The sequence below is a fragment of the Salvia splendens genome, chromosome 2, assembly GCF_004379255.2.
Source record: "Salvia splendens isolate huo1 chromosome 2, SspV2, whole genome shotgun sequence".
In the NCBI taxonomy this organism is placed as follows: Eukaryota; Viridiplantae; Streptophyta; class Magnoliopsida; order Lamiales; family Lamiaceae; genus Salvia; species Salvia splendens.
In genome coordinates this window covers 21,240,039-21,263,016 of record NC_056033.1, presented here as the reverse complement: position 1 = coordinate 21,263,016, position 22,978 = coordinate 21,240,039, and the positions used below count along the sequence as shown (strand labels likewise).

Here is a 22,978-nt window from a genome sequence, read left to right as displayed (position 1 = left end):
TCATACAATAATAATTTTCAACTTTAATTATTCAAATTGAAATATAAATACTTCCTCCGGACTAACTAAGTTAAGTCATTTCTTTTTTTCTTTTTTACCAAAAAACAAAACATGCATATTCACTTTTATTTTTACTCCATCACCTACTTTACTATTTCTTTATCATATTTTATTCATCTATCTTTTAATATAATTTTTTAATTTTCATATCCAAAAGTTTTGATTGAGGAATGTAGTAGTAGTAAATAACTAATAAAACCGCCAAAACAGCCGTGTAGGCGTTTTATAACTAATGAACTACTAACGCCTTTGCTGGCATACATTTAATATCCAATTGTGTTGGACTAAAAGTTTGTCAATCCTGAAGATTTAAATATTGGAGGTCGAATTCAGCCAAAAAAACTCTAAATCAAATACGTTACAATTTACAAGTTGGGGAAGGGAAGGTATAAATTCCATGTAAAATTTAAAAAATTTAGCATGCACCTATTGTCTGTCACATCTAATTACTTCTTCGTCTCTTCACATACAAAATGGGGGATTCCTCGTGATTTTATAAAAGTGGGTGGTTTCAGATACTGAATCAAATCATTGCTTCTAGGCACAACAAAAGGAGTTAAGAGACTTACCATGCCATTAAGAAACGGGAAAGACTCCGAGGACGAGTTTGCTCAAGGATCAGAAACATAAGAGCGATCCCGTGATCATCACAACTCGACTTTCAGAAGCACAGTTCTGTACTTGAGCATTGCAGGGCGAAAGGGCTCTCATTGGAGATATATGATGCATCAGAAGGGAGACTGGCACAATGGACAAGTTGATTTGTGAGAAGTCGAGAACCACTTGTAAAGACAAGCCGAATGGAATTTATGCTTGCAGGTCTTGCATGCAAGACGTGGAAAACTATGGCTGACGGTATGGATGACACTGTAACAAATGGGGCACTCCTCGACTCCTTCGAATTCCTTGTCGAAATTGTTTTTCCATATCCTTATTGCCTCAGCTAAGGCCCCATTCTGCACACATTATCAGCATGTGATGTTCAAGTTCGACGTTTTAAAAGTCCCAAGTGTTATCAATAAGCATCAACGGAATGATGTACATACTATATACTAGTAAGTTAATACCGTGAGGATTTAATAAAAAAGTAGGGGAAGCTCTCAAGAAGGTACAAGTAACTGAGTCTGCCGGAAATACCTGATTGCGGATAAATGTCATCAAAGACATTAACCATTTTCTTCGCTTGACCTCACTTATGCCAAGGCTCCTGGTACAATCTACATCAACGGGTCTCAGGGGATATGACGGAGGAAGGTGAATCACTAGATCCATCCCTGTTTCATCCTTCTTATAGGTGGCCACAACCTCATTAGCTGACTTGCTCACGACAATGGAGAAATTCTCATCCGCAAAACTAGCTTTCTTAATCTGAAAAAAAACAAGACTCTCCAGTCAAACAAAAATGTTAACTCAACGCACAAGGACAATACCACTGGAGTAAAAGACAGAAGAAAGCTAAAAATATTATTCTTTCTTGGCCTATATAATAATAGCCACAATCATGTGAAAAAAAATGAAAATCTAGAACAAGCAACGCAAACCTGAGATAGTTCATTTGAGATCAATGTTGGGCTACACAATGCTTTTGTGAAAGATTCAATAGCAGATAATGCTGAGCGGTCACGTATATCACTAAACCACCCTCGGACGTATGCTGGAAGATTATGAAGCATCAAACCATATATTGCACCAGCAAGTGAAGCCATTTTTGCAGGTGCAATGGGCCAAAGCAACTCTACAGAAAACAAAACCGAACTCGATGTGACAGCTCGTCTTGCAGCATTAGCTGCTTCAGAGACTTCTGCAGGAAGCTCTATATCTTTTCTCTTTGAACTGGTGCCCATGTATGGGTCCAAGGGAATGTGCTGGAAAAGACAGTCCAGTATTGCTGGGTTCGTAGAATTTTGCACATATTGGATCAGTCTCTCCCTTTCAGGTGATGACGAGGGCAAGGATACTATATGTGATAGCAGTAAAGACCAAGCAACAAATACATTTACCTGAGAATTCAACATAAAACCAATGATCGTTACGAATAACAGTATAGGATAACACAAAAGTAAGAAAGCATACAATCAAATGCTATTGCCTGAACAAGATATTACTCACCCGTTCATGTGCCACCAAATCCATTTCGTGAACTTCATGAGGTAATTTTTCTAGTTTGTGTGAAATTTCTTCCCTTAAACGAGCATTTTCTGATGGTGTATCAAGAGAATCCTCATTATTAGTTGTACCATCATCCCTACAGTACGTAATAGCCGATTGAGCCACAGGCTCAGTCGATAGAAGAATAAAAGCCGCATATTGCAGAGGTGGGAAAGGTTTGCATGAAAATACTAAAGCATACAAAGAGCTTATAGCTCCTTCATTTATCCCCCAAACCTCTAATGATTTAACAGCTTTGTCTCTTGCGTGTGGACTCGACTGAACAGAACATGAAGCAACCAACTCCCAGAACCTATGATGATCAAGTCTAGACAATGCAATAATAGAGGAAGCCTCAGGACAATGTGAATTCGCCAATGCCTCTGTGACAGCAGTGCAGAAAAACAAACGTAGAACACCTTCGAATATACGATCAATGATGAATTCCCATTTATCATCCCCCAAAGGATTTACATTTCCATCTTGTAACTTGTCCCATGGTTTGATGAGGGAACAAAGCAAAGAAAACCCAACATGTGCATTTCTTGCAAGTTCTATGGCAAAAGAATCAATACTCACTACATTTATTTTAATCTTATCTAATGAAGCATTGGAATCATTAGGTCCATCCGTTAAAGTTTGATTGATATTTTCAACAATTTCTTCTATCATGACTACTGCTGCTTCAATCCAAAATCTTAGCTGATGCATAACAAATTTCCAGTCATCTTCGTCAAAATCTTCCCAGCAATAACCAACTGAAATAACAACCAACTCCGACATCAGCTTCTGCACTAAAGGTAGCTTATTTATAACAGCCGAGGCCCCCTGCCTCTGCTTCAGAAACAGCTCATACAACGTGGTTCTCTCCACGTGGGAGGCATACCTCCCTGGTTTTACCCCACCTATTAACTCTGTTATTTTGACAGGGAAACAAGAAATAACCAAATGAAGCCAGTCCTTCATATCTGCAGAAATGATAGCAATCGGTGCAATTAGTTATTACTGATAATGATTGGTGAAACAATTATAGCTATTCGGCCCTTGTTAAACAAATAACTGGGTATTACCATACACAACTAGAACTCGGAAAAAGACAAGCCTTAAAATATAATAGATGAACTGCATTTGTTAAAGAAGCTGATTCCTTTTAATTCAAAACTTATAATTATTCATGCTGTAAATGATGTATTAAAAAATTAAGGACTACCTTCTCCAGTATGCCATGTATTCAGTGGGGGGAACGATATGGCTTTCTTGATCCAGTCAACTGTTGCACTATGGAATTCACTTAGTCTATACAGATCATGCTGATTGTTCATAGAATCTCCATATCCAATGACCAAAGGGGCAATAAGTATGTTAACAACAGATGGTAAAACCTCCAAGCAATTTGAATTCACAGCATCACCGATGTAGAGTTTCTCCAGTAATAATTTGAAGAGTGATGCAGCCTTGTCATTTCCCCACACATCTTCTTGGAACAATGTAGAGAGCAAAGATGCTAGCGCTCTCAGAAAGGGTTCCTCAACAGCCTCTAACTCATCAGCTGAAGCATGCCATAAGAGATTTAACCCATTTCCAGCTCCATGGACAAGGGCACCATCAAGCAGAATTCTCAAAATTGAATCTGACAAACCATGATCTCTACTCTTCACATAGCTGATTAAAGAAGGTAAAAAGGAACTGAAAATGCTGCTGCCTAGCCATTTCCATGTGCACAAAATTTCAGCGGCAAGCCAAGGCCGATAATAATGTGATTGACTGATTGCCAAGTTACCCACAGAACACTCAGCAGAAGAAGGTGATGCTTCAAATACAGAACCAGCTATTATTCTATCAAATCCAAGTTTAGATATTAGTTTGTCAACCAGAGCAACAAATTTGGAATTTTTGGGTACCTACAAAACAAATTGTTGTTGTAAACTTCCATTGCCTATATTTAAGAGACTAAAGTCCAAAACTGGTCATGTACATTTGCTCAATTAACCTTTTTGGTCCTACACATTAAGTGTGTTAGCTTTTGGTCCTAAACAATATAGCATGTTTTATCCATAGTTAATGGTTCAATAAAAAATTAACGATCAACTGCACTTTGACCTGATTGATTAGTTAAATATGGACCAAAATATATTGTCTAGGACCAAAAGCTAACACTTAAAATGTGTAGGCCCAAATAGGTTTTATGCTTAAATGTACGGGACCAATTTAGAAATTTAAAACGCAGTTAACCGTTAATTTTTTACAGAACCATTAAATATTGACCAAAACATATTATTTAGGACCAAAAGCTCTTTTTTTAAGAAAATGTACAGGACCAATTTTGGACTTTTGTCTATTTGAGAAATAAAACTGCAAAGCATCTAGGATATGACTATATAAGCATTTATGGGCAATATGAAATATTTCCTAAATAAATTACTCAAGCAAACAACTAAATAGACGACTTTTACTAACACAGACTGTTACAGCAAGCTGAGAATCACTGTCATCTAGTTGATAAATAAACTAATAAAAATTGGGAGCAAGTTTAAGTGGGTATAGACTTTATGAAGTCGAAATCTATGAAGAAATAAGAAAACCAAAGCAAAATAATACTCCCTCCGTCCCCCATTATGTGTCCCAGTTTTCCATTTTGGTCTGTCCCATATCAAATTTCACCACTTTTGATAGTGGACCCTACATTCCACTAACTCATTCTCACTCACATTTTATTATAAAAGGACCACATTCACTAACTTTTTCAACTAACTTTCTATTACATTTCTTAAAACCTGTGCCGGGTCAAAATGGAATGCATATTGATTATTGGGGGACGAAAGGAGTATTGGTCAACTACAGCTCAGGGGAAGGAAATACAAACTTTGCTATGATAGTAATCCAGACATGACATTTGAAAGTTTGAAACTTCCAATCACGTAATTCAGCCTTGAATGCCTACTACCTCTTCAGAAATTTCCTGAATGAAACATGGATATAAAATTTCCTGAATGAAACATTCTTCAGAAATATCAACCAAGGACATTCAGGCTAGAGCACTATATAGTGAATGAAAATTTATTAGAAGCTACAATAGTTTGCAAGGTCTCTTATATCTTGTAATACAGAGATAGTAAGTTCAAATAAAATGTTTAGTCTGGCCTAACTAGATAAGGGGCGTAAGTAAGTGCAATTTGATAAAGCAAACAAGAATAACAGAGCACAACACAACTCACTTGAGTAGGAACATTGTCAGTTCTCAATCTGGCTCCAGTCTTATCTGGTACGACCCACAATGGCCACAACTCATTCTTACTCAATAACTGGTCCAACAATTGTTGTTCCTCAACTTGGTCTTGACAGAAAAGTTCAAAAATATCAAGTGCCCAACGGCAGCAGGAAGAAATAAAATTCTCTGAACAATATATACTATCCATAAACAACATGCATTTTATTGCCTGAGTCAAAGTAGTTGCCAAAACCTTCTGGCTATTTACGGCAAACACTTTCAATAACTGTCCGCATGCTTTGCACCGGAAGTCATGGACAGCCTCATAAAATGTCAACCTGGTCCCAGTCTTTCCTGAATGCTCTTCATCAAACTTGTGCTCAGAAACATTGACCCAGTTAAATTCCCAGTCAATTATGAAAATAGCAGCCAATATGTCTTGAAGAAGCTCGCTTTCAGCCTCAACTGTACTGAGAGAAAAAGAACTACCACGGAGAACATCCAGGGCAAAATGAGTTTTCTCCAAAACAGTATCAGAAGATCCCATACTCCGGTGTGAAAGATTTCTCCCGTTAAACAAAAAAGAACCTAGGACAGTGCTGTATAGAAATATCCGAACCGATGTGTTCCATGAGACAAACGAAATATTATCATCCTTTGATCCTCCACCGAGGACAGTGCTGTATAGAAAAATTGGAACGTATGGATTAAGAAATCAATATTCTACTACTCAAAGATAAGGAAAAAAATAGACCCTCTATCTCACATCCCACCAAAGAACAGGCCTGTTCAGAGTCAACAATTCTACGAAGTACATAAAAAATGGTAACTTCTAAAATTTTCAAAACACAATTAGCAAAACCAAATTAATTGAACAATTAATTATATTGTTCTGCAGAAAGAAAGTTACTGGTCAGCAGTCACTGCAATTATAAGGGAGAATATGGTTTCCACAAACTAATATGCTATAATGATAGTGTAACAGTAACAGGAAAAGAGTCATGAATTTACAAGATCCTCACAGCAAAATATATTGTAAATATATTACTAGAGTTTACTAGAGCAATTTTTTTCTGGGATAGGACATGAGTAACTATTTTAGATTAGTTTTTACAAAGGGATAAATTATCCCAATATAATAGATAACACCATAACAAGAAATCCAACTGTCTGTAGCTACATCTGAAATAAAGAAGTGCCTTGAATTCTTTATGATTTAAAAGTAATGCTAAATTTACCTACAAAAGAATCATTAGAGGATCATTGAAAATAATTGGTTGATAGTCTCACACCCAAAAGATGCTGGAGCTTTAAATTCTTAAAGCTTTCCCACATGCTCAGTAATTGTTTAATCGTTTAAATTAAAAGGTTCTATATGCATGAACCTGCTTTCAACCTATAAACAGCTTTCAACCAATGCACTATAGCTGATATATGAATTGCCATTTTGCAGTTGTCAATAGAAATAGTAAATGAAGAATGTATTCACATCTCAGTCTACTCAAGTAAAAGAATTATCAACATCTTAAAATGCAGGTAGGGGAACAAGAGACCAAACACCATTTCTTAATGCAATTGCAAGCAATGTAAAGGATGAAATATATTTGAGAGAGATCAGCCTACCACAAAAATTGAGCATCAGAATTTCCGACCGGGGGATAGGCTTGTGCAACATGAACAGCAACCAAATCCAGAAGTTCATGATGCCAGTTGTCTTGACACAATGCAGTCTTCCTAGTTCTCTCCCTTACCTTCTCCATTAGAATAGCCAAGACAGATATGCAGTTTCTATCCACAGCCGCAGGATCAACACCAACCTTTTCTCTGTCCACTATATATGAAACAATTGCATCCCACTGCTCTGAGAAGCACTCATCATCAACTAAGGCAAGCAAGAGATCCAATCTAGCAGCAGTAGTTGGACTAAATATTTTTAAGCACCAAGGAACAATTATCTCATTGAATGATTTCAGAAACTGTTCTTCTCCCAGTTCACTACATGTAAGCTCTTGAGTTATCTTGCGAGGTCCAAATACAGATACAGAAACCAAAATTATCTGAACTGCGTCCGGTGAGTCCTGATTTAAAGCAAATATGTACAATGATGTTATGAATGACTAGAAAATTCGTTAGGTGACATAAACAGAGTTTTGTTTTTGAATGGGTACATAACATGGTATATTAAACTAACTGTAACAAAACATCTGTATGAACTAGCACATCATTTCCATAAAAGACAGCACAAATCTCTAATTGTCAACCCAATGAGCCAGAAACCAAATATAGCTGCTCGAAATAACGAACATAACGCTAGTCCTCATTTTGTGGAAAATTAATGGCAAAGTAATACAGTGCAACATCACCTCTCAGATACAGTTAAGAATTTAGGGGTACAATCAGTGGCCTAGCGCTAGCCCATAAGCTCATGTAAATAAGAGGAAATAAAGGTCTTCCCGTTTGTCACATAAAGCACGGGTCTCAATGTTTTTAGTTTCTTATCTTATTTCAAGCTCTAACCTATTTAGCGATCCAGAGCACTCATGCATCTACCAGTAAGGAAGCCTTTCCATTTAATTGAACTTTTATCAAATCTCATAGAAGATGGTTTCTATGATTCTATCTGAAGCTTCCCTTTCTTGGCCATTTAGCACTCGCCACATTTTGACACCCTGACATGACTTTCATAACTCAAGAACTAATCATATGGATTATTAAAAAAACACCTACAGTCTGCCTATTCTTTCCCAAAGGTCAAATTTAAGTTGGATTCAGAGCCTGTCAGGATAAACCACTGTAGAATATGAAAATCCATGCCATATAACTAAACATAGAGAGTAATGTATCCTTCTTTAACTTACGAGTGTCCCAATTAATGGGAAAGACTTTGCCAAAGTGGGTCCGACTAAGTCCAGCAAAGGCCATGTCTCTCCTTTCTGCACCCCATCAAGTAGTAAAATAAATTTGACAATCTTCTGCATTTTTTGAGAAGAATACTCTGTTTTCTGAAACATATCCAGACAACCCGCTTGAAATTTTGAACAAAAAATCAAGAGCAGATCGTGTTTTATGCTGTGAATCCCAGAAATGATCTTAATGATGCATTTCCCAAGACTTTCCTTATGATCCCTCGAATACTTACTGTTCACTACTTCTCTTGACTCCTTATAAATAGGCTGGATGCTACTATTTGAATGGCCCAGAGAGTATGATGAAAAGAGTACATCCTGGTCTTTTGAGCAGGCTGACGATAAATAGTCATGCCAGAATAGGCCTAGCAAAATCTCTTCTACAAGCTTACACTGTAGATGGTAAATGCCATCTTCCCCATCAACATATCTGATACCACATAGGCAGAATTAGCTGTTACCTCTTTAAAAGATAAAAAGGAAAAGAAACTACCAAAACCACAAGTAATTTTATGGATAGTTATGTAGAGTAGATAACTGCTGTATATTCCATACCTGGAAGCATTTCGCAAGCTCCAAATAAAACATTCTTCTGCTGCAAGAAAAAATGCAAGCTGATCTGCTTGTGACGAATAAGACAGGCTTCTCCCTTCCCAGAGGCTTCTAAAAAACTCAATAAGAAATTTCTCCCCATTGATTGCTTCTGAAGGTACTATTTCCAAAAACAGAACCAGAGATGGATATGATACTTGCTGAGATCCAAAACAGCCATTCTTAAGGAAATTTAATAATCGGTTTACTATGGTTTTTTGAACATTCACAGAGGCCCAACTGTTTGGAAAGCTTTTTGTGAAAAGAAACAAAGTTTCCCACATTGATGAATGGCAAGCTGGGTTCTTTTCCTGGAAACAACCAAGTATGGTTCCCGCAAGCACTTTCATATCTCCTCCACCGATTGCATGAGGAATGTTTTTCAAACAACTTCTAATAACTGAATATGCAGCTGACCTAATAACTGGGCTTTGAGACTTTAAAAAATCTAGAAAATAATTATGATTTGAGAACCACTTTTCTGCAAATGTAAGAGCTACACTCCGGGATTTCACTCCATACTTCGATTCACCAATTACATATTCTGAACCAGACCGAGCGAAGAAAATATCGTAAAGAGCTGCTACTGCCAGTAATGATGAAGAAAGCACCTGCCATTCAGTATAATATAAGAGACCTTGGAAGACGAAAACATAACAAGAGTCAACAATATGACAAGAACACCAAATTCACAGAAGACTATCAAAGTCAGTGTTGAAGCATCAAGAATATAAGAAACATAGATTTTTTCAGAGCTCAAAAGATAAGACCATTATGAAACGATTGTTACATGTAAAGAAAACAACAGCGGTGATTTGGTATCTTCCCCCTATCTAGGTGGTAGATTGATTTTATGGTCATGCAAATATATGCACTTGTGAACCTGCTTAGCACCAGTTAACCACTCAGCTGAATTCGCAGGAGGAATGAGAGGAGGACATGAGAGATGATCAATTGATAGTATATATCAAGTTTATCTTTGCATATTCTGCCTCCAGATCATGTGCCAGTTTCAGATGACAGTTATAATGGATGCACAGTTCAAGTCAAAATATGATAAATGAAGAGCTGAGATAATTGCTACTTGGAGTGCTTAAATTCCTGAATTGCATAACACAGACTCAAATGCAGACAGCACGAAGAGAAACAGCAGCTTCTGTTTTCATGTGAAGGTCAGACAGTTTATTTCCTATAGCATTCTTTTGTCAAAAAGGTAAAAACATTACTTCTTTTTCCTTGTTAGGGCATAAATTCACAGATATCTGGAGTAATGCAGAGTCCTTGAAGTGGATAGAGTGGAAAGGAATAAGCAGAAATAGTCTCCTCAAACAGATTGAACAATATAAAATTTACTCCTCCGTCCCCAAAGAATATGCACTTTGGGGTCGTCACGGGTTTTAATGTTAAATTGGTAAAATAAGAGAGAGGTAGAGAGAAAAGGTAAATAAAGTATTGTTAGTGGAGAATGGGTCCCACCTCATTAGAGAGAAAAGACTTTCCAAAAGTAGAAAATGCATATTCTTGTGGGACGGACTAAAAAGGAAAGAGTGCATATTCTTGAGGGACGGAGGGAGTATGAATTTTCACCCAGTTTAAAAAATATATATGCATCATAACATTCAAAAAACAAATCGAGGGGTAATTACATGTTTCATACAAAATGTTTTACCGTTGTTTCAATTTAGTACAAAAAGTATTTACATATTTCATACAAAAAGTTACATTAGTGTTTTAAATTAATACATTCCGTTAAATATTTTAAACACCTTTAGTTAGGTTATAATTTATCCAACTTATCATCATAATAAAAGAATAATTAGAGATTTAATACAATTATCACTCTAAAAAAATAACAGTCAATATCAATTCTTCCAGCAATTGATCGTGGTTTAAAAAAATTATGTTTCTCAATATACTCTATTTTTTTTATTGTATTCTTTATAGAACACAGCATAAAATAAGTCCATATTTCATATTTACAAAATGACTAATCTAAGCTCCAAACAGTCAATAAGTCAATATTTAATTTTTACAAAAAAGATTCAATATCTTTTTAGTTGTATTCTCCATTATTACATGAGAAAGCTTCGACAATAAAATACAATTCGCTAATTTGATGGTGAAGAGTGATGTTTTTTTTCTATGTGTTTTTCAATTTTGTGAGTAATAAAAATAACTGTGTTTGAAATAATTAATGGAAAGTTTTAATTTAAAACTTTTTGTACAAATTTGAAACATTTATAAAACTTTTTGTATGTATGATGTAATTGGAAGTAACGGTGTTAGTAGGGACTTAACGGAATGTATTATTTTGGTACACTAATGTAACTTTTTGTATGAAATATGTAAACTTAATACTTTTTTTTACTAAATTGAAACAAAGGTAAAATATTTTGTATAAACATGTAATTACCCCAACGTTCAACATTTTGGGAAACATTTTGTATGAAACAAAGGCATTTCATCTGGCTAATGTTTGGAAAGTAATACAACGTTCAACAGGTTTCAAAAACCAAGTTTATATATAGTATAGCAACAACATGCTCCAACCATATATACACCTGAAATGACCGCTTGGCAGCTTGGGAAACTTCATATATTGAATCAAACTGCGAAAACCACCATGGTCCTATCAAAGGCTTTAGGTGTGGAGCCAAGTCTCTTCTGGAAATGGAAAAAGGAAAAGATGAACATAGTAGATGCACCACAAATAACGTTAAAAAATAACTTGAATTCATATTAAACTGCATGCAAATTGATAACCGGTGTTACTTTTATTCTGTCATCCGTGGTCTGATCAAAACCAAGTTTTTGCCCAAATTGGAAGTGTATATTTTCATCATATTTTTCTCACTCTAAAATGTTTTTGTAGTCTTAAAACATACTAAAATGTCCAGTTAAATAGAAAAACAAATTGTGTACTGAAACCATGCTTCTTAGCTGCTGAATAATTATACCAGTTTGAAGTATAAATAAGGAGAAAGTGAGGTGAGTCTGAACATTTTTATTATTGATAATCTTCTAAATTTACAATAAAAAAATAGCATTGAATTCAAAATATATTCTAAACAAGTTTTTGTATGAAGTTACATGATCCGGTTGGATTACCAATGACTGGGCTGATAGGAATTGCAAGATTTCTAGATTGTAACTGACTAGATCTACAAAGCAGCATCTCCATATAGGCATATACATAAAAATATATAGCAACTTTAAATTTTGTTAAATTCTTAAATTACAAACATCTATGACATCATAAAATTATATCAGTAAATAAAATTAATCAAGCACAAACCCCACAACAGTAACAAGATTAGTCATGGTATCATGCGTTGCTCGTCGAACTTCTCTGTTGTAGTCGAGCAACAGCTTCTTGTACTCAAATGCCTGTGGAAGAGAAAATGAGCATTAATGTGTGAGAATTTTCAGCAGCATACTGATGAGCCCTTCAGTACGAACTGGTGAATGAAGATGGACCTAGTCTTTGAAAGTCCAGGTTTACAAATCAACGAGAAAATTTATCGACATGAGCTTTACCTTTACCCACTGAGGAATGATCACTACTAATTCCTTTGCAGATTTCTCTTCCATAAGTTGAGAAAGCGATGTCAAAGCTTTAAGCTGTGTAACAATCAAAAGTAAGCAATCCAGAGCAATATTATATGTTCTACACAGTTGAAAAAACATTAACAATTCAATATTCTGATCAGCATATTCAATGATTCACAACAAGGTAACCTATCCGACATTAACTTAATATGCACAAACTAGGACCTATATGGAAGTAACTATATTTCATCCAACGGAGTAATTTCTCTTTATCACTAGCTATGAATTTATCTTAACAAACACCCAAGATTCCATCATCAACACAACAAACAACAATCAACAAAGCATAAAGGCTCACAAAATCCAAAAAAAATAACAAGCTCAAATTGCAAGAGGCGTTACATTTTACCTTGGTTGTGGGATCTTTCCGCGACAGCCGCTTCAAATGCAGCGCCAGGTCACCATCAATATCCTGCTCAATCAACAAAATTCAAACGTAATACTCCCTCCGTCCCGGGCTACTCGCTCATTTCCTTTTCGGCTCGGAGATTAAGGAATGAGTGTATAGGAAAGTCAAAAATGACGGCTGTAGGTGAATTTTTTTTACTAAAAATGGAAAGAGTGCAAGTAACTTGGGACGCCCAAAAAGGAAATAAGTGCGACTAGTGCGGGACGGAGGGAGTACTTTATAATTGAGCTCTCGAAAATAGAAACTGAATTAAAACTGACTGTTACAGGAACAGCATCTGGCGTCGATGCGAGTCATGAGTCCAGACGTGAACTCCCGACGTAGCCTCCGAACCCTACCACGGTGGCGCCCGACGGCAACAGCGAAGCAGCCATGCTGCAAAGTTTTGAATTTTTAATTTCCAAACCAGTTAATTATTCTTTAATAACCATAGAGGGTTCAGACAAATCAAAAATTATTTATTCTATAAATTTGGGGTGGGGGGGGGGGGGGACCTGCTGCTGGAGGGGCGAGATTTGGTTCTTGTAGCATCTCCCTTCGCTTTTCCCATTTTCTGCAACTCGAATTGAATCAGATCAAAAGCACTGAGCTAATTAAAATACTACTGTATAAGTTCAATTTGAACTGAGAAATCAGCTGCTTGGGGTTTTGGGTTTGATGGAATGAATGGAGACGAAGGGATTTTCGATTGAAGACTGAAGAATTTCTGAATTACAATATTGCCCTTATTTTCCATGGACTTATTTATATTTGAGCGACACTTTACAAACATTTTAAATATAATTGGTTAGGATTACAAAAATTAATTTGATAAAATTTATTTAGATTATTTTATGCTAATTAGCTTTCAACTCCAATAGGATTTACCCATAATTTTATGAGGCATTATTTATAATTATTTGTTATTTTTCTAATTATTTGGCAAGTTATTCGACACTGCAATATAATTTTGCAAAATAAATAATTACATACAAATAAATTGTAATTTATATATTTATATATATATGTTAGGAAAAATGATTAATACAAAAATTGATTTCATTACAAAATCCAGACCAAATCAAGACTATGCAATTTGTCATCTGATGGTCAATAACTAACTAAAAACAAGGAAGATCATTATTAAGCAGGTTTGTGTCATATTATAAAATTCGGTTTGAGGCATGTTAAAATCATTTTAGGTCATCCTTACTATAATGCCTAAAATAAACTAACAATAACTTTAAAATGTCGTTCATATGCTTAATTCCATATTTTTATATTAAGATTGAGTTTTGCATAAATCAAAATTATGTATGTTAGATTTTGATAAATGTAATATAATAGTAAAAAAAATGGAATTTCAAGTTAAAATATATTCTGAATTATAAAATATATTTTAAAATGATCAAAACGTGTTTAAGTAATTTTATAGATTTTAAATTAATTATACGTATAACTATTCGAATATATTAAATGATATATTATCCAGCGTCATGTTTTTTGTTATTATTAAATACTCGTATTAATATTCATTTATAAATTTAAATTTCAGTAGGATTTGCAAAATTCTCGATGGCACGTGGAAAATGCACAAATTTATTTAATTTATATTATTACAAATAGCTACTAATTTTCCCAAATAGTTGGTGCTCTTTTTTTCGGAAGCTCAATTTCCCCGAGGCATGCTCCTGCAAATAATTAGGCAAGTAAATACTCCCTCCGTCCCCTAATAGGAGTCGCTCTTTGACCGGGCACGAGTTTGAAGAAATGTAGAGAAAAGTTGGTTGAAAAAGTTAGTGGAATATGAGACCCACAATTTTATATTAGTTTTATAATAAAATGTGAGTGGAGTGAGTTAGTGGAATGTGGGGCCTACTACCATTTATGGTAAAAATAAAGAATGACTCTTAATAGGGGACGGCCCAAAATGGAAATTAGCGACTCTTATTCGGGGACGGAGGGAGTAATAATTTGTACTCGGTAAAAAGGTACATACGAAATAGTATGAATAGTGTTATGAATAATATCAACAATGTTGTGAATAATGTATATAATATTGTGAATAGTATGAATAGTACCATGATGAGTGTGAGTAGTATAAATAGTGCTAGTGTAGTGTAATTGTGTTGGAAATTAGAAACTGTGTTAAATAATGTTTATGAATCTTAAGGATCCACCATGAAAGATTACATAAAAAATTCAACAGTTGCTACATTTAATATGTAATACCCTCTCCTTTAAAAAGCCCTTTTCTTATGTTTTGTCGAACTAAAGAAATGTCGCTTTTTGTTAGTTGAAAAAAATAGAACTCTTTTTACTTAGCGTTGGTAATTCACAAAATAAATATTGAAGAAATATTCGAACAAACTAGAACCATCTAATGAAGAAATGTTGAAGTTGTACAAAGATGCGAAGTGGTTCTCCCCAAACGAAAGCGTTCGCACACCCCGGGAATGACACTTTAATTTACATAAATGAAAGAGAAGGAAAATGCGTAGTACTACTCTATTACAAAAAATGTCACCAATGGGCCAAAGAGAAACTCAAGAAGCGAAACCCTATTTTGCTTGAACCTTGGGCCTTCTTTTCCCAAGCCCAAGTCGTGGCCCATCCACCCGGCTGTCGGGCCCAAACCCTCCCGATCAGCAGCAGAACAACAGCTGTGCAGCCCAAGTCCTCAGACAAAAAAAAGAAACAAAACAAATCTTAATTACTAAGGAAGAAAGGAATTAAAGAAAGCTTGTAATAGGGAATGGGGACAACCCTCTTTAACTTTGGAGGACCAAAGACACACCAAGATGGGAAAGTCAATGCCTGCAAGTTCACTCCTCAAACCAGCACCTATGGATTAATATACCTCCAATACCACCCCTGCAACAAATTGGAGTAATAGCCAAGTACCAAGTACAACCAAATAACACCAAACATTTTAAATTAAAGTGTGCAAGAGAATCAAACACAGAGATATGCCACAAATGAAAACAAAACTGCTGCAACAGCCATTTAAATCCTCCTAAGTACACTACAATGTGCCTATAAGAACCCCTACTTATCACCCTCAATCTTCCCTTCCACACACTTGAATTTTCAGCCACCAAGCAGGCTTGAGAACGAGACACAAACTAGCTGCAGAGTTCCTGCAGGCAGCCCTATTTCCCATAGGTAACAATCCTCTCTTCTTTCCCCTCCCACAAATATTTCATACTCCACCCATACTCACCCCCTTTTCGTTTCACTGCAACTCGAAAATTTTAGGAGAAACAAGTGAACCTTAAGAATCTTAGAAGCTGAAATTCAAGCTTCTGCCACCTTCAAGAGGTAACACACCATTTTCCCTTATGACTCCCTTTCATTCATGTAGAGACACCTCAACTTCGAAATCTCAAATGATATGCTAAATCTAAAGTAAAATCAGTAGCAACACCATATGAAACTTTACCACTGTGTTCAAACCTAAGAATTATATTTCACAAGCTACTGCCTAAACCTTGTAGATAGCTTGTTAAATGATAACTGGAATTTAGGCACATAGTAGAATCACTCCAAATCGAACTCAAATCACCAAATACCAGCCAAACGTAGTACTGCCCAAAATTTTAAGTGGCCAAAGAGGAACGGAAAGGAGGGCTTAGCTTGAGGCCGAGGGGGCTGTCGCAAAAGCTTGTTGCATGCATGATTATAATAAGTGATACATACATGCATGCAACGTAGGCGAGCAACACATGCATGCATACGATCATATTAAGTGGGAGGTGATGTGGGGTTAGTTAGAGTTAGTTATGAACTCTGATACCATTTGTTACGATTTTTCTTCGCAACTTCCCTATCTTAGCTCGCACACCCGATCTCAACGATAAAACGCAGCCTCCACTCGTGAATGATCAAAAGAAAGAACGTTTTATTGAATCAACAACAAGATTACACGATAGGAAGGAATGAACGAAGAAGAACTCTCGGTCCACGACCTAAGCTCACGATTACACAGCAATTTTATCGACAATCCAAAGAAACAGCAATTACACTATTTATACTAAGCTTCTTAGCTCGCCTCGGTCATCTTCCACGTCAGCTCGTTTTACACGTCATAGCTCTCTTTATATTGGTTGATAACACGTGTTGCCTTCCTCTCATTGGTTAATCAGAGTTCATAACTAACTCTAACTAACGCCACATCACCTCCCACTTAATATGATCGTATGCATGCATGTGTTGCTCGCCTACGTTGCATGCATGTATGTATCACTTATTATAATCATGCATGCAACAATACCCCCTCTTAGGGTTCCTTGTCCACAAGGAACCACATACCTTTGCCATAATCATGTCGGCAAACTCCCACGAAGCGTCGGCCGGCGATCTTCCTTCTACAATTTGTGATCGTAACAAAGCTACCAGCGGCGGCGCTGAGTCGCTGTGAAGGGCGAGGGGCGACAGCGGCGGAAACCGTCGCCTGTGCGGGTCGAGTGACGGCGGCTATGGCGCGACGGTGGAACCAGCGGCAGACTGAAGCGGAGGTGGGAGACGCTGCTTCTCGATCCCCGCGACCTAGGGTTACGGAAGAAGTTAAATGGAGAGGAGAGCCGGCGGGTCCCGACCGAACGACGGTTTCGCCGGAGAAAAAAAAAGAGAACGACGGGCGCTCGAATTGGAAATCTCCAATTTAGGGTTCCTAATTTAGGGATTGTTGCTTGAGAGAACGAATTTGAGGAGAAGGGAGGTGACGGATTGGGAGTATGTAGAATTTGGGCCTCCCCAAATTAAATTCTAAATTGGGCCTCTCATTTAGCATTCTGGACTAAGAAATGTAATGAGGGAAATGGACCGTTTTCTTTAAAATTTATATAAGGAGATTGGGCCACAAATAAAGAAAAAATCATAATAATAAAAGAATGGGTAATGAAATTTAATTAAATCAGTGTTTGCCCGATCAAGATAATGATAGCCCACTTTCTAATCCCACGATGATAAATTTAATTCCCGGACTTTAGTTTAAGTACTCGAATAATTAATGGTACGCTAATTAATTACAAAATAATGAATAGACATCAGATTATTTTAATGCTTGAATAATTTTCATAGGAGGTAACGCTCTTTCGTTAAACGAATAATTGATAGACCTCCACATAAAATTAAATCGCATGATTTAATTAGTGCTCAAGGACTTCTCATGAATTAAGGAAAAAGGAATAAAATGATCATGCATTTAGGATGCATTCACATTAAGTTATTTGGCTTCTTAAGCCTTTATGTTGCTAAAGGGGCGTCTTCGCACGTCATTTAAAGACCAAATAAAGAAAACTCTTCGGCTAAGGAAATAGCTTGAGGTGGGCATTCTTTTCGAAACGTGATTTCAGTATGAAAATGTGAATCTTTTCCCAAACATGTTTGTCATGCCATGTTTTACTTTTACGATGACCTATCTGCTTAGATATGCCATTTATGTTAAATCGAATTCGGGTCCCACTAGGGCCGCAAACCCTACTCGGACTAGTGTACACATATGAGGATCGTGAGCTAACCTTCGAGTTGGTCGGTCCAGTGACCGTTGTGGAATGTGGCCACATTCCCGGTTCACATACGTTCAGATATGGTATGTATGTTTATGTGATTGCGCAATCAATTTTATGAAATTAAAGGGAATTTAGTGAATGGGGCTTTTAAATGAAAACCTCGTGTTCACTCAGCTGTGGCTGACAAATTTAAATGAAACTTATATTTTGGCACTATATCCACTGAGTATATTAAGTACTCAACCCTGCATATTTCTTTTCTAACGTGCAGGTTGAGCGTGTACGAGAAGGCGAAGGTGTTGGGTAATGATTGTTAATAAGTTGCAATAGGTAGCCCAAAGTAGTGTGTCTTCACACATGCTGCTTTGCCTGGGACTCTTCATGTCACGACCGCCCTTTCTAGGGTCAATAAATGCGGAAGGTCGCGACCAAAGGGACTTTATGAAAGGAAAATTTTCTAGGGTTTCAATAAAGAGTTTGACCAAAATATTTAATATTCAATAATTAGGGAAAATCAAAGTAAACTCTTAACATTTGAATCCGAAGTCAACAATTATCAAAACTAATAGTCCAAGAATGGAAGAGGGTTCACTAACATAATTGAGGAAGAAACAGTCATAATTCAGCGGAAGCATTCAAGAGTAAGAGTGACGCCATGTATGAAGACACGACGCCCCTCGGAGTTAGACACGACGCCCCTCGGAGTTCAAAATAAATCCAACGAGACTTCAATATAAGCTCAACACCACCCAGCCCGACATCGCTCAACATGCACATAGGAAAAACACATGCAGGCTGAGTACTATAAAATACTCAGTGGACTTATGCCGAAAACAAGTTATCAAAAATATTTATATTTTATCATGCCATTGTTAGGTAACCATCGGGCTTTTAGCTTTTGCTTTCCCGTGGCACCAAAATATCCATTGTTCAAAAATCACGACTGTGCAGTCATTTTCCCATAGACGTCAACCATAGCTGCTCATACGTGACTTGGAATGTGGCCACAAACCAAGTCACTAGACCGGCCAACCCGTACGCTGACACACGGTCTACCATAGGTGTACACCAATCCAAGTAGGGTTTGCGGCCCTACAAGGACCCGAATTCGATTTAAATAATAATGGCAAAGCCATTTCAGATAGGCACTTTAAAACCAAAATCTCGGCATGATAACATATTCACATTTCATTCCCATCGATAAAATAGTTAGGACATTGTCCTTATTTAAAAGAAAGCCCACCTCGAGTGCTTAACACATAAATCAACACACTTTCAAATTAAATAAATAAGATGCATGCATCCTATGTCTTCAATTATTTTCCTCGTTCAAGATTATGAACTTTCTGAATCAAAACTTAAATATTTCGATTAATTCCAGTCGGCCGCTTACATCCCCAACAATTTTGCAAAAAGATATCTCAATCCATGGTGATTTAATTAACTCCATAACCCAAAACAAAACATCCACATGCCCATAAGCAATTTAAATTAGAAAAGAGCCTAACTCCCGATTAACATAACACACACTCTAATTAGGCTAAATATCAAATTCCATAATCAAATTCCAAATATGTATTAAAAGGGATTTCATAAGAATACAAATTATACTCTCAATTTTCATCATACCACACGTATACTCCCAATCTTCATTTTTTTGTGAGATTTACACGCACACTCCCTCAACTAGATTTTAAATCAAACTCAATATATTAAAGTAATATATAATAAAATAAGAAGTCAAATATTAAAGGATTTCATAAGGATCTTATAAGAATACAGTTTATACTCCCGATTTAAATTCGTCGGCTCCCTTTCTCCCTCAAAACTCTCTCTCTCTCTCTCTACTGTAAATTCAAACAAAGAACACACACACACACACACACCACATTTCGTCTCTCTTTCTCACTCGATTTCTCTCACAAAGTGAAAATAACAAGATCCCCAAATTCAATTCTCTCTCTCTATCCCACAGCACCTCGGCACTTCTATTCTCCACTGTTCACAGATCAGCCGCTACCGGCTCCAATTCGCCGCCCGACGTACACCGTCGTTGGGTTCGTACCGCCGTTGCCGCCGCGCTGTTGTCTGCCGAGACCGCGCCTGCTCCGGCAGCCGCGAATCCACCCTGAACCAGCCCCGTTTTCCCATTAAAGGTTCGTTCTTGATTTAGTTATGTCCGGTTCTTAATTCGGTTGCTTCGATTTACTCGATTAGAGATTTATTTCAGATTTCATGAGATGCACAAGAATGAAATAAGAATGGGGTGGAAGAAGGGTATACTTTCAATTTGCAGATTTGCAACTGAACAAAACAGGAACTCTCTCACTTTAGTTCTCGGTTTCTGACAGGAAGAATGAATGAGTTGATTTTCCAAAACATTGTAGAATAGCAGGCGAGGAAATTCTGTGTATGGGATTACCTTGAATCTGTTTCGATTGAGATAAGAAGAATGTCAGCCTTGTTCTTGAAATTTATTGCTGATTTTAGTGGAGCAACTTGTGGGGATGGAACTTGATTGCGAATGAAATTTTATGGAGGAGTGGCGGTAGAAAAAGAGGAGATTAGGGTTGTTAGTATGGAAAGAGGTGTGTGATTTGGGAGAGATTTACGGAGTGGGGAGAGATGACGGTTTCAATCGTGAGTTGAGGGGAGTGAAATTCAAATTTTTTCTTTTTTTTTGATTCACGGAGGAGGAATATCTCTGCAGAATCTTTATTTAATATTTGAATTAATGCAGCTTGGTGACCACGTCAACAGGTCAGAACTAATTAGATAAGTTTAATTCACGGTCCTTTGTATTTTATTTAAATTGTGCGGCCCACAATTTATTCTCCACCAGACAGGATTTTTGTATTATCTATTCAATTTATCGGATCCAACACGAAATTGAGTCTAATAAATATTCCTCACGGAAAGGAATTATTTAAATTCGCTTTGTGATTTACTTCACAAATTTCTAGCTCTCATAACAAATTATCAATTATACAAAAATATTTAATTTCACCCCACATCAATTATTCAAAGCAGCCACGTCACATATTCAACAAAGTTGACCCAGTCAAATTCTAACTCAAAATTAGGCCATGAAAGTAACCAACAAAAATTCCACTCGACAATTAATCCACGGACTTCGCGACATTAAATGCATTAAATGCAAGTACTTTAGGTTCAAAAATTAGGGTTCAAAAAAAGTGGGGCGTTACATCCTACCAACCTTAACAGAAATTTCATCCCGAAATTTGTTACCATCAAGTAGAGAGTTCTGGGTACAATTCCATCATCTTGTCCTCATTCTCTCACGTGGCTTCTTCATGCCCATGATTTTCCCATAGTACTTTCACACAAGCAACATGTTTATTTCTCACATTCTGGATCTTTCGGTCCAAAATAGATTGGGGTCTCTCCTCGTAACTCAAGTCCGGATTCAAGGTGACTTATTCGTAATGGATCACGTGCTTCGGGTCGAACACATATTTTCGTAACTGCGACACAAGAGAAGAGTTGTGCACATTTCCAAGGTTTGGTGGTAGCGCCAATCGATAGGCAACGGGGCCCACTCCTTCAAGAATTCGTAAGGCCCAATAAATCGCGGCTTCAATTTGCCCTTGACGCCAAATCGTGTTATCCCTTTTGACGGAGATACCTTCAGGAAAACTTTGTCGCCAACTTGGAATTGTAAGTCAGTTCGTCGGACATCCGCGTATGATTTCTGTCTATCTTGAGCTTCTTTTATCCTTTCACGAATTTGTCGGACAATTTCAACCATCTCTTCAACTGCATCGGGTCCTAGTATTCTTCTCTCGCCAACTTCATCCCAGTATAGCGGCGATCTACACTTTCTTCCGTATAATGCCTTATACGACGCCATGTTTATCGTTGCCTGAAAACTGTTGTTATAGGCAAACTCATTCAGTGGTAGTGCTGCCTCCCAACTTCCCCCTCGGTCGAGTACCTTGGCTCTCAACATATCCTCGAGAGTTTGGATCGTTCTTTCGGACTGTCCATCGGTTTGCGGGTGAAACGCTGTGCTGAAGTTCAATTTGGTTCCAAGCTCTTTCTGTAGACTTATCCAAAATCTTGAGGTGAATTTTGGGTCGCAGTCAGACGTGATAGTCCCTGGGACTCCATGTAGTCGAATTATCTCTTTTGTGTAGATTGGAGCCAGCTTGTTCAATCCATAGATTATGGAAACCAGAATGAAGTGTGCACTCTTGGCGAGTCGGTCTAAATTCACCCAAATGGCAGTGTTCCCTCTTGAGAATCTCGGCAATACCGTAACAAAATCTATGGCAAAGTGCTCTCATTTCCACTCAAGAATGTCCAGTGGTTGCAACTTTCCATACGATCGTTGATGCAAAGCCTTCACTTGTTGGCACGCTAAGCATCTTTCAACAAATAATACTATATCCCTCTTCCTACCATTCAACATAATTGACTTCTTCAAGTATTGATACATCTTTGTACTTTCTAGGTGAGCGGTGTAAAGAGTTTCATGTGCTTCTCTCATGATTTTATTTTTGAGTTCCTCGTCATTCGCTATGCATAGTCTTCC

The 22,978-nt window shown here is 37.0% G+C and overlaps 1 protein-coding gene and 1 long non-coding RNA gene across 2 annotated transcripts; one reads left to right on the top strand and one right to left on the bottom strand.

The window, feature by feature from the left end:
• Positions 1 to 408: 408 nt before the first annotated feature.
• LOC121791399 (E3 ubiquitin-protein ligase listerin-like) lies at positions 409 to 13,630 on the bottom strand. The gene is made up of 14 exons (XM_042189364.1): positions 13,426 to 13,630; positions 12,872 to 13,306; positions 12,451 to 12,534; positions 12,209 to 12,300; positions 11,475 to 11,577; positions 8,878 to 9,524; positions 8,275 to 8,752; positions 7,040 to 7,494; positions 5,424 to 6,096; positions 3,419 to 4,109; positions 2,170 to 3,176; positions 1,602 to 2,060; positions 1,198 to 1,428; positions 409 to 1,016 (listed from the first exon to the last, which is right to left on the bottom strand). The coding sequence occupies exons 3-14, from the start codon at positions 12,502 to 12,504 to the stop codon at positions 789 to 791; spliced, it is 5,118 nt and encodes a 1,705-aa protein (XP_042045298.1). The 5' UTR covers positions 12,505 to 12,534; positions 12,872 to 13,306; positions 13,426 to 13,630; the 3' UTR covers positions 409 to 788.
• Positions 13,631 to 20,227: 6,597 nt separating this feature from the next.
• Positions 20,228 to 21,354, top strand: LOC121769340. Its single transcript, XR_006043532.1, has 2 exons — positions 20,228 to 20,579; positions 20,654 to 21,354. It is a non-coding gene; the product is annotated as an uncharacterized LOC121769340 (long non-coding RNA).
• The last annotated feature ends 1,624 nt before the right edge of the window (positions 21,355 to 22,978 follow it).